Here is a 17,049-nt window from a genome sequence, read left to right on the forward strand (position 1 = left end):
TCAAAAAAAAAGAAAAAGAAGAAGAAATAGACATGCATGAAGATCATGTAGCTACAAGCAGAAAATGGGAATAATTGATTCTCAGCTTCAGGTAAAGTGGCATCAATCTTACAGGCTTGACAATACAAAACTTTCACTGAACAACTGTGTACTACAGTTCCTCTACTGTTTCACAAATGATTTCTCCATCCCATATCTGGCTATAAGCCAGGGAGAAAAAATGACGGATAACTATTGGGAGCACTTATGTTAAGAATCCTTTGCTTCACTCATGATAGATCACCTTGAAAAAAATGTAGAGAGATCAGAAAGCTCTACAAATATTAATATCAATTATAGCATTCGTATTTTGGTACCTGATGTTATTTTAAATACTTATTTCATTACTTCAAAAATATTGAAAAAATATCTCAACAAATATATTTTTAAAAATCTTTAATGTGGCCTACAAGATGCTGCATGATCCTTCTTTGTCTACCTCTCCATTCACTTTTCTAGCCACTCCTCTCCACTTTCCCATTTGCTCCAACTTCCTTCAGCTGTTTGAGGCCTTTGAGCATTTTATTCCCTCTGTCTGCAAGATTTGCCTCTCTTTCCACTCCCCACTCCCCAATATCACTTAAATAATTTCAAATATTATCTTAAGTATCATTTACTGAAGAAAAACTGCCTAACTCCCTGTTTTAAACTCCTATTGTTTTCTGCAGTGTTTATCACCATGATAACTATTTAACAAAGAGGTCACAAATTAGTAGCCTACCGGCTATAATAAACTATTTGATTAAGTCTTATAGTTTCAAAAATCTCAGCCACTGTTTATAATGGAAAAATTACACATAAATATCATAGTAACCCTATTTAATTTATATTTATCCCTAGATGACAGTAAAAAACTATTGACTGAAAACCCAGATTGCTTCCCATTTACATACTTAAACATCTCTAAAATACTTTAAAAACTTTGGATATAAATGTAGTATACCTAAGTTTACTTGGCAGCACTTTTGCTTTATTAAGATAAGTACTGAATAATGGAAAAGTTATAGTAGTCAACTGTCCACTCATCTGATGGCGATATCGAACCACAACACTGATATCTGCTTTCTTTGCTTTGGTTAAGCATTTCATGAAAATGTAACTGCTGCTTAGATTAATATGAACATTTGTTTTAGCTAAAACTTCACAATTATACTATATCTCTGACTAAAATAAGTTTTACTTCAAGTAAACTCAAAGCCTTATTGTTTTAAGAGACCAAATAAATTCTCTCAAATTCTATGCTACATAAAATGTAAGTGTGAAAATAAAATCAGAGGTCACCAGATTCTTGTCCTACTTACCAAATACACGCAGAACACATTCAATCTAAACATATGAAGAACTTTTTTTTTTTTTGAGACAGAGTCTCGCTCTGTCGCCCAGGCTAGAGTGCAGTGGCGCCATGTCGGCTCGCTGCAAGCTCCGCCTCCCAGGTTCATGCCATTCTCCTGCCTCAGCCTCCCGAGTAGCTGGGACTACAGGCACCTGCCACCACGTCCGGCTAAGTTTTTGTATTTTTAGTAGAGACCGAGTTTCACCATGTTAGCCAGGTTGGTATGAAGAACTTTTAAGTACATACAAAATTTTCTTACATAGTCCGCTCTCTATATCTGTGGGTTCTGCATCCATGGATTTAACCAATTGCTCAGTGAACATATTTGGGGAATAAAAATGAATGTCTGTGTCTGTACTGAGCATGACGTTTTTTCTTGTCATTATTCCCTAAACAATACAGTATAACAACTATTTACATAGCATTTCCATTGTATTAGGCATTGAAAGTTATCGCAAGATGATCTGAAGTATAAAGGTGGATGTGCACAGGTTACATGCAAAGGGACTTGAGCATTTGTAGATTACAGTATCTGCGAGGGGTCCTGAAACCAATCCCCCCATCGATACTGGGGGATGACTGAACTTGTATTTCACTGTATATCTTGCTATAAAATGAAAACAGTATTATTCATATATACTTTGAACAGATAGAATGCTCATCAGTTAAAAATATCAAATTTGTGTCTACTGTGAACATTTGAACTTATTTATTTGAAGTTTATACTATTACTAAGAAATAATATTTTGTTCAGGAATGAGGTGGCAATGTAAATGGGAAGGAAGAAGACATAGACAAGCTAGGCAGCTTTGAAAATATGTGGCAAATGTCATTCCTGTTCATCCAGTTAAGTGCTTTAATACGACCTATCATCAATGCACTGAGATGTTAGGAGCAGGGATGCTGGGACTGAATTTAAGATTTATTAATAGAAGATGAAATATCTTGGGTCTTTGCATGTAGGATAACCTATTTATAAACAAAACAGATTAATTATTTCATGGAAAGATGAATTTGTAGTAAAAGCAATTAAGCAAAGAAACCCAATTGTACCAGCTCACAGTACATCAACTAAATAGATTTCGTTCCTATTTGAATAGCATGTTCTGAACAACATGAGTGTTTAATAAGGTTTGACAGATGTTATGATATAGTGACTAGAAAGGATAAAATTACCAGAATTTCATTTTTAAGGCCTAAAACAACCAAGGTAACATCTCTTGAATGATCATTAGTAAGAATACTGTATAAACCCTTTCAGTTTTGAATTAATCGAGAAACTTTATTCTAATCTTGTACCATCTGTAAAGTAAACCCAAAGCAGGCAATTTTAAAGACATAGCATACTTTTTCCTATGGAATTAAGATAGAAATATGTCAGTCGACTGTAAAATAGACAGTTGCATGTGTTTTTTTAATAGACAAGTAGAGTTGCCACTAATCTCCCTATAAAGTATAAAAACAGATGCTTCACCAGTGTTTAACAGGAGCATTTATGTATCAAATTGGAAAGGCAATAAATTTGCTTGATTTGAAAATGTACAATCAGCATTCCTAATACATATATTTTTAGAACTGGCCAGAAAATGTATTTTAATCCTAATCAATCATCTTATGTTTACTTTGGCAAGCTGGAAATGACAAGAAATCATCTGCAAAATATAAACAGTATTCCTAGTTTGCGAAACTAGCTTACTTATTACTGTTCAAAACAAAAAAATAGATAACTTGATTTTCACAAAGAATCTCCCAGAAAAAAATATGATCTAAACTATTTATTCATATAAGAAATAACTCACTTTAATTAAAATTTGATAAGTCAGAAAGCTGATGATAATAGTTTCAATTTTGAGGGAAGGAGGAATAAAAAGTTTTAAATAAATCCAAGGTATTTTTCTTATTATTTTCCCAGAAATGATAAAAAATTTCAACAGAGAGATGGTAAAGTACCAAGTACAGATCATCCATTAAACATAAAAATGAGGGCTGGCAGTAGGTTTCTTATTTTTCTTGAGAGTAATTAATGAAGATATAATCTTAAGGGACCTTCCTTCTGTTTTTTATTTGGTTTTCAGGCAAATTTGATTCTGGGATAATTTTAAGTGTGTTTATTATCAGCAGTAACTTGGGCCTGCCTGAAAATATGGAGAACAGCACAAGGGATGCAGTCAATAAAGTACTGTGAATTTTTTTCACCTAAAAAAACTGAAGTTTCTGCAAAAATATAGATTTAGTTACATCCTAGGTAACGACATTAATTTCATCTTTTTAACCATAGCATCAAAGCTTAGACTGTAGTTATCCATATTTCTACATTTAAGCATTCACCTCCTAGGTTTACAAACTCCTTACTTGTGAATACTCTATGCTTAACATATTCTCCTGCATTGCATGACATAGATGATTTGCCCTCCCAAGAGGGCGGTATTTCCTTTTGTCAAACCGTCAAATTGTTAACAGGCAGCTTTGGCTAGGAGGCAACAAAGTTTCATGAATTGTATCTTTGTATAAACATAGATTCTTAAACACCTTCCCAAGTGGCCTTTCCGTACTTTCCATCACTGAAGATAAACAGCCCCTGTCCTAAGCAAGAGCAAATATGATATTGCCCCCCACTTCCCGGCATTTTACCCATTTAGTAGCATTACCAAGATGGAAGTAAATCACAGTGAGCTGGTATGACCCAGATTTGTATTTACAATGCTGGGTCAGCAGAAGAGGCAGTATATGAGAGAAAGAATCCAGAGAGGATGATGAGGCCCAAACAGAAGAGATGCTGAAGGCCTGGATGGTTATTTTTGCCAATGGCTTAAGAATGTGTCATTATTTCATAGTCAAATTTCATTTAATGGTTCCATTTATTTAGATCTATACCTGGTAAATCGGAGAAGAGAAGAATGCACTCATTAAAGCCATTAGCCAAAAGCCGGTCCCGCAGCTGCTGAAGAATTGCTACTCCAATACAGAATGGGAAAGAGGAATTCCCAAGTAGTAAGGTATCCCAGAGGTGGAAAATTTTGTGTAGTGGAAATACATCTGTAAAATGATAAAAATACAAATAAATTTAAAAACCAAAATAATAACAATTAAAACAATAACAACTTACTTTACTAGTTCTATAATTATTACCTTATGGTCAAAACTACTACTTAAGAGCTAATACTACCAAACTCTTTTTATGAAATGTTTATTTGGCTTTGAAAATTTATCGCTTCCTAAGGCATCTTAAAAATTGATAATCAGACTGGCCAAACAGATAATATTTTTAACCCTATTAACCATTCATAATATTTCTTCCCAGAACTTTCCAGTTATATTATTCTCACAGATTTATTTATCTAGATGAACTTCAGTGTTGTTTTAGGTACAGTAAAATGATATATCTATTATATTCTCTAAACAGCTGTTTTAATAAATTCCCACCAAAAATCCTATGAGCAACTTCCTATTTTTTGTAACTTCCTTTTTCTTATTAACAATACTATGTATATCTTCCAGGCCAGTGCACAAAGACCTACTTCAAATATTATTACAGTTACCATGTAAACCATATTTTATTAGTAAGTATGTCCACTTTATTAATATTTGTAGCAAATTAAAGTATTACACATTCACATAATCTGCTTAATTTCTGGAGGAATCCTAGTTTAAAAAATAAAAGTTACTGAAGAATCTCTGAAAATTAAGCCTGATTTGATTGTAATAGTTGCCCTTATAAGCTTTATGTAAATATTATAGTTAATTTTTTTTTCAAAGGGGGGCAGAGTTTGTACAAATATCATGAAATGTACAATAGGTTTTTATTTTATAGAATTCTCACTTTGATATTCAGGGATCAGAACAACTGAAATTCTTTTCTACCTAACTCTATTATGTTAGAAACACATAAAAATACTTACTAAATCTGCTCAATGTTATTGTAAATATAAAATATGGGAGGCATCGGGCTGTCCTTTTGCTAATACAATATCAAAAAAACCGGGGAAAGTCATACTTACGAGTAAACATGGTAAGAAACCAAGGGATGGCATAGAGCTATGAGTGGAAAAAGGGGTACAGGGAATGGATAAAAAGGAAATAAAAGAGATAATTAGAATGATTACCAATAAACTAAATGGTAAATGTAAGTTCTATGTTTTGGTCTACTTTATTGGTTAAAATAAAAGAGAATGTAGTGTTAAGTTTAGCCTAAAGCTGCCTCCTTAAATGTTTTAAGTTCGGCCTAAAGATTTCTCCATACATAGTAAATCATAATCTAACTGGATGTGTAAACAGACTGTAGCAAATGCTGAGCTGTAACCAATCTAGCTGTTTCTGTACCTCACTTTTGTTTTCTGTATGTCACTTTTCTTTTTCTGTCCATAAATCTTCCACCATGTGGCTATGCTGGAGTGTCTGAACCTCTTCTGGCTTGGGAACTGCCAATTTATGAATTGGTCTTTCCCCAATTAAACTCTGTTACATTTAATTTGTCAAAGGTTTTTCTTTTAACATAGGTAATTACAGTTATTACAAATACTCTATTATATAATGATACTATTCACATTACAAATGTAGATGACTCTTTTGCCAAAGATTATTCACAGAATGTCTTTATTTCACCAAAGGATAGACTCAAGACCATGGCTAATCCAAATGCAATGCTGGTATACTAATTTCAAGGGTATATTTTACTTTTCAGGTTTGTACAGAATATTTCTGAAATTTTAAAGATCCTTATGTTAGTTAATTGACTGCATCAGGGGATACCTAGGTATCTGGTTAAATGTTGTGTGTGTGTGTGTGTGTGTGTGTGTGTGATGGTGTTTCCAGATAAGATCAGCATTTGAATCAGTGGACTCAGTAAACTGTCCTCTCTAGTGTGGGTAGGTATCATGTAATCAACTGAGAGCCTGAACAAAACAAAGGTAGAGGAAGGATGAATGTGTCTCTTCTTTTCTACTTCACTGCTTGAGCCGGAACATTTCATCTAATCTTCCCCTGCCTTTAGACTGGTATTTGTATCACCAGCTTCCTGGTTCTCAGACCTTTGGAATCAGAACTACAAAGGCCTCTAGACTCTCAATTATACCACTGGCTTTCCTGGGTGTTCAGCTTGCAAACAGCATATTGTGGGATATCTCAGCCTCCATAAATGTGTGAGCCAATTACTCATAATAAATCTCCTCTATCTATGTTTATATATCTCCTATTGGTTCTGTTTCTCTAGAGAACCCTAATACAGTCCTCATAAGTTTTGAGATACTCTTAATTGTATTTTTAAGAATTAATTAGATACTTTTTAAATGTTCAAAATGTCTCAATAAAAGGTGTTATGAAGCATGTGCTTTTTGTTACCACTTTCTCAATTAACAGGATGCTTCATAACAGACTAAAAGTAATAAGATCTAATATTACCATTATTAATAATTCGACAAATTTATTCTCCTAAGTTTACTACCTAGAAATATATACATACATACACACATATACAGCTATATATATAGTATATATCGTTCTATATACATATATATAGACATATACATTTTCAAATTTTAGAAGGTTTTGGAAGTGACAAATCATCCTTAATTTATAAAAGTAGAGTAAAAATCTCCTTTGTCAATAGCAAGTATCAAAAATCAACAGTAATTTACAGAAAAACCTGAAAAAGCACTAATTTTATTTCACTTTATGAGTTAATACAGGCTGCTATTAAAGACTTCTTTACTACCTACAGGGTTAGTTTAAATAAATATTATTTCAGCACCTAGCAATTATGAATTTATGAGTAAAGGTGCATATTGTCTTTGCATTTCACTCAATTGAGTATTTATACTATCAAGATGCCAGTCAAGAACTTTACAAGTGTATTAAAATCTAAGTACTACATGTGAAATAAACCCCACTCATCTCCACCATATCATCATTTTTTATAGGTTGACATTTAGATACATTTTTCTAGGGACAATATAAATGGAAAAAGGAAAAAGTACAAAGGTATATGAGTTCACTGTAATGAGTAAGGGTTGTAGAAAACAATAAAACATAAATTGTTCATTTTAATTTAAATTCAAAAATAAAGTCAGGAAATGAGTTTCATTGCTATTATTCAACATTTCTTTTAAAAACACATCAATATTACCTTCTCCCCTTTTGATGAAGCTAATTGTCATTAAGAATCTTCTTCAAATTATTTCGGCAACTAGCTAACAGTGCCTTTCTCCCATACTAGTCTTTGTAATTAGCTTCATCAAGATCTATGGAAGAATTCTGCTTCTGCCAAAGGTGGCATAACAGGAACCAGATTTACCTCCTGACCTGAAACACCTAAAAATCAGACCAAACATATAAAACAACAATTTGTACATCTTAGGTATCAGGCAGCAGAGAGTTGTACGTGAGAGAGGAGAAACAAATGAAATGAACCCTAAAATTGCCCAATTTACTGCATGCAAAGAAGTTCCAGGCCACTGACAAGGAGGAAGAACCCAGAAAGAGCTTGGTGGTTGTCCTAAGCTGAATATGCAGAGTAGGAAATCTGGGGAGATCAAGGTGGCTATAATCTTCAGGAGAGTGTCCTGGAAGATTCTGCCAGAGAGAGAGATGCATAGAGAAAGCTCCAGAAGTCTGCTGAAGGTTCCCCTCAAAGCTTTGCTAATTACTGAAGAGAGTGTGTATATATATGTGTGTGTGTGTGTGTGTATACACAGAAAACATATATCTGAGTGTGTGTGTGTGTATGTATGTATATATATATATATAATACAAAGTGGGGCAGAAACCACTTCAAATGATCAGAGTGAAAAAATGCCAAGCAGAATGAAAACAACAACAAAACAAAACAAAACAAAACAAAAAAAAACACCCACAACTGTTATAAACAAGGCATTAGGGAGAGTAGTCAGAAGAGCATTGCTTTAGTAATGGAGGAAAATTATGCTCCAAAACCAAGCTGCTCTGACCCCATTAAATAAATCTTAAAAGCAAGCCTTGAAAGGATAAAATTGTTTCAGTGTAACTTAACTGCACCCAACCACACTCATGGTCACCCCCAAACTGCCTCTTTTTTCTACCAACACCATTATTATAGTCACTTAGGTAGAAAAATCTTAGGTATAAAAGTCTGATACATATTATTTTTACAAGGTCTCTTCAGTCTTCTGTTTCTCTCCATTCATACTGAACTAAACTTGTTTTGGTTCTCATTCTTCTTTCATGGACTACTGCAAATGTTTCATAGTTGTTCAGTTTCTACCTGGTCCAATATTTCCTTTAGCCAAATTGATTTTTCTAAATATGCAACTATTATGACATCATTCCCCTGCTCCACCACATCAGTATGTTCCCACTGCATACCAAATTAAGTACAATTTTGTACTCATGCATTTAAGGCCACTGTGAATTAGTGAAAAAGCCAAGGACTTGGAGTTAGAAAACATACAACTGAGTTTTGACTCTGACGATTACTGGATACCATGCCTTGGTCAAGTTAGTTAACCTCTGTGAATCCCAGATCTTTGTTTTTGAAATAGGAAAACTAGTATCTGTCTTAACTATGTCATAGAGATGGTGTGATGTGGAAATAATATATGTGAAAATGCTTTGTAAACAGTAACAACCTGCAAATTTAAAGTAGTATTATTATTAATATCAGTATAAGAAACGGCATCAGACTAAATTTCTTTGCACCTTACCACTTCCCCACACATGTTCTACTTCCTGCGAAGGCAGATTTACTATGATCTGAACACACTACTTTCCTAACGACGAACTTTGCATTTTCTTCTTTGAATGCTCTTTCCTGATCATTTCCATCAATCAAAGCTCTACAAGATTTTTCCAAGCCTGCCTCAAATGCCACTTGTTCTGTGAAAACTTTTTGTATATTTTTTATGATACCTATCCCACTATGCTTTGTATCATATATAATATAGTTGTATTATATATAATTATGGTAATCATTTTTATATTATAATTACCTAACACAACATACTTGTACTATACTTAATTCTGGGTATATTCATTCACTCTTTCATTCATTCATGCTTGCTTTTGTTCATTTATGGCTTTGTGCTAAATGCCATGTGTCCCACTCTAGCAGAAGAGTCAGACATATGAACAGATACCTAAAATGCTTTACTATTAAGTGCGACCATACAAGTTCTGGTATAAGGTAATGGCAGCAAAGTTACAGGAGCTTATGGCCTTTCCTATCATATTCTCTGCAGGAGAATGATAGGATTCTTGTGAGTAAATGTTATTTTACTCATTTATTCATTAATTCAATATTTACTAAGCGCCTAATACATGCCAGATCTGTGTTAGGTGATAGGCTATAGCAGTGAACAAAGCATAGTTCCAGGCTATAGGGAACTTACAATAAGAGCAGTAGATATTCATTAAATAGTCTCTCAACCCACTCCAATCAAGTTCTTGCCTCCACCTCACCACTGAAACTGTTCTTACCAATAATTTCTATGTCATTAAATCTAATGGCCAATTCTCAATTGCAATCTTTCTTTACCAGTCAGCAGGATTTGACGTAGTTGACTATTCCCGCTTCTTCAGAACACTTTTTTCCCTCCACTTGGCTTCCAAAACACCATACTCACCTAGTTTTGTTCTTATCTTTCTGACTGCTCCTTATCCATCTCCTTTGTTGGTTCCTCTTCCTCTCTCTGACTCTCAACTTGGAGTGTCCCAGGTTCAGTTCTCAGATATCTTTTCTTTTCTATTTTTCTCCAAATAACTGTGTAGTTTAAGGACCCTCATATTTCAGCTCCATCCCTAAACCTCTCCTACAAATTCTGAAACTGTATATCCAAATGCCTGTTATCTCCACTTGCATGTCTAACAGATACACATATCCTAAAACGAGCTCCTGAGACTTCCTTCAAAATCTGTACCTCCAAGTAGTTTCCAAATCTCAGTTAGAAGCAACTCTATCCCCTTTCAGTTGCTCAGGTACTTGACTCCTCTCTTCCTCACACACTGTATACTTGTCACCAGTAGTCCTGCTGGCTCTACCTTCAAAAGATATGCAGCATATAAAAACTTCCCACTACTTCCACTGCTAATATCTTGATTCAAGCCAACATTATCTCTTGCCTAGACTATTGCAATAGTCCATGACTAGTTTCCTAGAATCGATTCTTGTCCATCCTTCGATTTCTCTCAGCATAGCAGCCAGAATGACCTTGTTAAAATCTTTACATGAGACATCACTCCTCTGCTCAAAAGCATCAGTGGCTTTCCACCTCTAACAATAAAAGCCAAAGTCCTAATGATGATAAACAAAACTATGTAATATGGCCCTCTATTACCTATTTGACCTTATCTTCTTGTTCACTGTGCTCTAGTCACAATGATCTGCTGGCTGCTCCTCCACATCTCTGATATGCTTCCACATCAGGGCTGTAGCAACTGCTGCTGCTTTTGCTTGGGTTGCTCTTTCCTTTGCTTTCTTAAAGCATTTATTCATAAGTCAACTTTTCTGTGAGGTTTTCTTGGCTACCTTATTTAAAAATTCATGGCCAGGTGCAGTGGCTCACTCCCACAATCCCAGCACTTTGGGAGGCCAAAGCGGGAGGATTGCTTGAGCCAAGAATCCAAGACCAGCCTGGGTAACATAGGGAGACTGCATATCTACAAAAAATTTAAAAAGTAGATGGGTGTGGTGGCGCATGCCTGTGGTCCCAGCTACTTGGGAGGCTGAGGAGGGAGGATTACTTGAGCCCAGGAGGTTGAGACTGCAATGAGCCATAATCACACCACTGCGCTCCAGCCTAGGTGACAGAGCAAGACCCTGTCTCAGAAACAAATAAATAATGAAAATTCAATCTCTCCTTTACCTGAGCACATAACGTCCATACCTCTGCTTTAGCTTTTTTTTTTTTTTTTAATTAGAACTTACCACTACCTACCATATAATATATTTGTCTTCATTATTGTCTATTTACTCTGGAATATGAGGTCAAAGATTTTTGTCTATCTCTTATCTTATTTTATTGCTGATATATTATCCATGGCATAGAAAAATGTCTGGCACATAATAGGCACGCAAATATTTGTTGAAAGGATCAATCAAATATTTGTTGAAAGAATGAATGAAAAACACAATGAAGATCAATGAAAGTGATAAAAGATCCAAATAGTCAAGAGATTATATACTTTCTTAAGAAGTTTTCAACAAATATGAAATAATGAGAAAATGAGTTAGTCCTTCCTTGCTTAATATTGGGGAAAAATCCTTCATATTAAATAGTGGGATGTATTTTAAAAAATTAAACTTGAGATTTTGTTATATACCTATACTTTGACAATAATTATAAAAAATTATTTAAAATAAGCAAAACAAAGCTTATTCTAATGATATTTGAAAAGTAATAATTAGTTTGAGTTGAATAAATATCTTTAATATAACATATAACAGCTCCTAGGTGCTTACCAGAACCAGTTATCTCTTAACAATTAAGGATAATTAAGATTAATACATAAGTAATGTACTCTGTGAGATGGTAATGTCTATTATTTTTTCTTTCTATATTTCTCCCTTTTAAAATCTTGATATTTTCATCTTAAATAATTACTCAGGATATTAGCACAGCTTCATAACATAGCCTGATACAAAAAAGACATCAAGATACAATAATTTTGAATACCAGGTGGGTTTTAATTAAAAAGAAAAGCAATTTAACATTAGAGATATTATTAGCTATTTCCTGATTTAATAGAAAATGAAATCCAATGAAAAGAAATCATACATACTCTAAGTATTTTCTCCAGATCATGAAATTATGTACAATTGATTTGGTGTAGTGCTATTCTCCACAGTCAGCTAAGTAAATACTGCCCCCTAGCAATATCAAGCAAGAGTAGTGATATTTAGCATTTCATGAGATCCTTCCATGTGGTCTGGTAATGTCAAATTTAGAACCATCAATAGGAAAAACAAAGGCAGCGGGATAATTTTCTTGATTTTGAAAAGCAGAAAATTATGTTTTACTACTACAAAGAGGAGTCCCTTTCTATTGATTTTCTTAATCCACATCCTTTATAAGCATACTATATTGTCTATCTTAAGACAGAAGTATTTTCATATTTAAATTATTATATGCCTTCTCTGTAATATATATTGACCATTAGTTTAATGCTTTTGCAATGATTCTCTATATGTACATTAGGGAAACATACATACAGACATTCCAGAAAAGAATGTGTAAAAATCTGCACTTTGCGACCTGATAAAGTTATCTCCTTGAACCTTTAGGATTATTGTGAAGATTAGTTAATGGATCTAGAACACCTGGCATTTAGTAAACTTAAATATAGGAGTTACAATGATCACCCAGAATCTTCAGTAATGGAAAAGTATTTTAGCAAGCCAAAGTTCTGAGGTAACCTCATTAAATCATATAACAAAAGATACACACTTTTTTTTTTTTTTTAATTAGGAGAGGTATGAGCAGAAAATAAAAAGAATAGACTCCTAGGCACTGTATAAAATATTTTACTTATCAGTAACAATTATTTCATCAATACCAATTAATTACTCTCAACTATGCTTAAAATACTAATAAGAAAACAGAAGAATGATGGAATCATCTACAAGGATAGTAGAGTATTAAAATAAATCATCACTATTATGCCATCCTTCATTTTTCTTTTTGTGCTAGCCATAGTATTGCACCATCTTTCAAGAAGATATGAAAGATGCACAGAGACACCATCATTATACATTTTTTTGTTGTTTTTTTACGTTTTCATTGAACACAGCTAAAGATTGAGAATTTTCCATTTTCCACCTTTATTATTAAAAAGAAAACAGAAAACTGTTTCATAACAGGGGAAAATGTTTTACAATTACTGGACTAATCAGAAGATGAACGCAAAAAGATAGCAACAGTTTAACTCAAGTCAAATGGTAAAATTAGTCACATAAGTGATATTGCAAATTGTGAGTGCTCAGATGACAATCTCTTAGGTGAATTCCTCAAACACAGCTATCAGAGTAAACAATAAATAAGTCTGGAATTCTCATTCAGTCAGTCATTCAATGTGAAGGGCCTCACCACACAACATTTTGCAATAAGAAACCTGGACCATTTTACTTTGCTAAAAGGATATATGAGAGTAATATTTGATTTTTTATATTTGTGCACCAAAATTTTTGATACAGTTTAAGCAAATAAATGCTATAGGTGTATGTGTTTGCAATGTAATTATAAAGAAATAGATGATATAGAAATAAAAATTAAATTTATTCTAATTTGTGTTCATAAATCTAAAAATGAAAATGTTTTCAAATTATGGAATAAAAGACAGCTGTTCTTCAACAAAGTTATGAGCTCTGTCAGTGTTTCATTTTGATGACTGTGTTTTAACCATACAAGTGCAAGAAGAACCAGAAATCAGCTAGAACCTATGAGAGACATATTTGAAATACGGAATCAGTATTTATATGATGGATATCCTTCAGGCTCATGTATGACAGTTGAGCAGTAAGTTCAAAGGACATATACACATATATATTTTCACATATATATATATATATATACTTTCAAAATAAGGAATATATGACATAAAATTTTGGGTTTGTTGTGTTTAAATTCTTACTAAATATTTTAATACAGTTTTTTACTATGCTTTATTCCACTTCTGCAAACTATTCACAAAATGACTTAAACATAAAAATAATGTAAAAGATCCCTTGGACCCAAAAAGTAAATGGTTAATTTTTTTCCCCTATATACCAAAGATTATATTAGTTACATCTTTTATAGGTCACGATTTCCCTAAATAAAAAAAGAAACAAATAAAAAATAGCTAACTGTATAAACATACCTTTTATTATTTATTCTTAGTTGTCTTACAATATTGAACTAAAGAACTATACATTGAAAACTTATAAGAAAATAACTCAGATAATTTAATGGTTCTGCGATCTACATTATCATTTTTGGGAAAGATGAGCTATTATTCCAGAATACATTTCAATTATTTCATTGATTACTACAAAAAACTTTTCAAAATTTTCAAACATAATTCATTCTAATTTACTTTAAGTAAAAGAAAGACTATAAAACATGTTATGTAGCACTTTGTTGAGATAGAGAAGTACCTTAAAATCAAGCAATTAAAAAGATTAAAATTCAAAGTGGCAGAAAATCTCATCAATTCAGACAACCTTGAAAGTCTTTATTGTTATTAGTACCATACCTCCTCTGACAGAGTATTCATTAACTGATGTAGCAAAATAATATATCCATTATAGCTTGTAATATAATGTTCTTCTAAATATGAATCATGTTAATATAATAAAAGAAATAATGCAACATGACCAAACTCTAGTAATATTAATTAAAGAACAATACCCCTTAACAATTATAGTGTGCCTGGAACTGTGTTGAACAGTTTATATGCATTCTCTAATTTAATCTCCATTATGAAGTAGAATTTATTATAATCTACATCAATGGTAAGAGAGTTGCAGGTAAAAAACTAAAACTAAAGCTAAAAATAGATTACGTAATTAGTATATGGAATAGCCAGAATTTAGAACCCTGGGCCATTTGGCACAAGTGTCTGAGTACTTAACCTCTACACCAGCTTTCTTAAATCTTGGTCACAGGCCCCTGGTGGTCCTTAAGACCCTTCGGGGTCCACCAGTTCTAAGCTATTTTTATAATAATACTAAGATGATTTGCTCTTTTTACTGGATTGATATTTGTGCTAATGGTGCAAAGCCACTGGTGGATAAAACTGCTGGCATCTTAGCACAATTTAAGGCACAGGCACCGAAGTATAATAATGGTCATGTGAAGGAGTAAAAATTATTAAATTTATTAAATATCTCTTTCAAAATTTGTGAAATGAAATGGAAGTAAGTGTAAAGCACTTGTGCTATCTACTGAAATACAAAGAGGTAAAAGCACTTGGGTAATCATCTGTGAGCTAATATCGATGGTTTTTGCAAGATACTATGTTTATTTGAAACAATGACAGACAAACTGATTTTTTTAAATGTACAAAGTGAAACAGTTACTTTAAGAAAAAATGAGAGCTTTCAGGCGAAGATTAAAATTTTAGAAAGCTAATATCTGCCACTGTGAAATTGGTCGGTTTCCAATACTTAATCACTTTTTGGAAGAGACCTGTTGTGATATTAATAAATGTGATTTTAAAAATATTCTATAATGAAATGCTTCATAGTTGGAAGATCTGTGTAACTCAGCAACCAATATTTTTCAAATGACAAATCCATGACACTACAAAATTATGTATGGCTAAAAGAGCCATTTAAGTTGCAAGATAGAGTGATGGATTTTAGTATAACAGAGTATGAGAAGTTCATTGACACGGTTTTAGACTGTACGTAGCAACTAGCTTTAAGGAACAATGAGGCCAGGCGCGGTGGCTCACGCTTGTAATCCCAGCACTTTGGGAGGCCAAGGCAGGTGGATCACTTGAGGTCAGGAGTTCAAGACCAGCCTGGCCAACATGGTGAAACCCTCTTTACTAAAAATACAAAAAAAAAAAAAAAAAAAAAAATTAGCCAGGCATGGTGGCGAACACCTGTAATCCCAGTTACTTGGGAGGCTGAGGCAGGAGAATCGCTTGAACCCGGGAGGCAGAGGTTGCAGTGAGCTGAGATCACTGCACTTCCAGCCTGAGTGATGGAGTGAGACTCTGTCTCAAAACAAAAACAAAAACAAAAACAAACAAAAAAACCACTGCTCTGAGAAGTTTAAGAAACTACCACTATCTGAGAAACTATTAACGTGTCTGTGTGAGGTCACATTTTCATCATATAGTTAAACAAGTAAAAAGATCATAAAAATGTAAAAGATTATAAAAAGGTAAAACAATACCACTATTGCATTTTTGGGGAAAAATGTAACTACTTCTCAGAAAAATATGTTACTTTGGTTAACATGCAATGGTTTTGTTATTGTTATTTTTAAATGAATTATAAATACATAAATATATTTTAAATTTCTATAAATATCGATAGCTACAACCTATGTAAACAAAAACTCTTTGAGGTCCTCAATAATTTTTCAGAATATAAAGGGGTTCTGAGAGCAAAATGTTTTAGAACTGCTGCATTATGCCATACTTCCTTTCACCTGTTTCTGGACAGCATAAGGAATCATTAGATTAGAAACAGATGTGAGGGGTAATGCAAATGAGGATTTACTGAATTGGAAAACTTGCTAGATATTTAACTTGTGTGTATAGTTTTTTGGCTAGAAAGTACCAAAATGTCATTTTATCATCCCTGATACTATTAATAGCCACTTTGATTTCTAAGATCTGGGCACTTTCTGAAAGGTAATCAAGCTTCACTACGATAGAGAGACTTTAATAAGCCATTTGTATTCAAAGGCCTTAATGGATCCAATGCCAGTAGAATGGAGTTTGTACTAATGTTGGGGACATAGCAGCTACCAGACAAGAGGACACATCACAGGACTCTTCAGAGAGACTATAACAGGCTAGTAGGACTCTTATTATGAGATATTCTAAATAAGGTGGATATTCCTAGTTTTTCCTGTAATTACATCTTGATAAAATCTGAAAAGCTCATTGTCAGTATTCTCTTTAGACTAAAATCTAAAATTAATTTACGTAACAACAACATAATGAAGGTAAAGAACAAATGAAGGAACAAATACATAAATATTTCTGAGCAGTTT

General features: G+C 33.2%; 1 protein-coding gene across 6 annotated transcripts in view; it reads right to left on the reverse strand.

The window, feature by feature from the left end:
• The window catches only part of TBCK (TBC1 domain containing kinase), a 266,911-nt gene that overhangs the window by 146,803 nt on the left and 103,059 nt on the right, over window positions 1-17,049 (reverse strand). For all 6 annotated transcript variants that reach the window (XM_054484087.2, XM_054484088.2, XM_063663960.1 and 3 more), the window contains 2 exons: window positions 5,371-5,407; window positions 4,247-4,408 (listed from right to left, as the gene is read on the reverse strand). In XM_054484087.2, the coding sequence (XP_054340062.1) occupies window positions 4,247-4,408; window positions 5,371-5,407 (199 nt within the window). The remainder of the gene's footprint in view (window positions 1-4,246; window positions 4,409-5,370; window positions 5,408-17,049) is intronic.

This window comes from Pongo pygmaeus, chromosome 3, assembly GCF_028885625.2.
Source record: "Pongo pygmaeus isolate AG05252 chromosome 3, NHGRI_mPonPyg2-v2.0_pri, whole genome shotgun sequence".
Classification (NCBI taxonomy): Eukaryota; Metazoa; Chordata; class Mammalia; order Primates; family Hominidae; genus Pongo; species Pongo pygmaeus.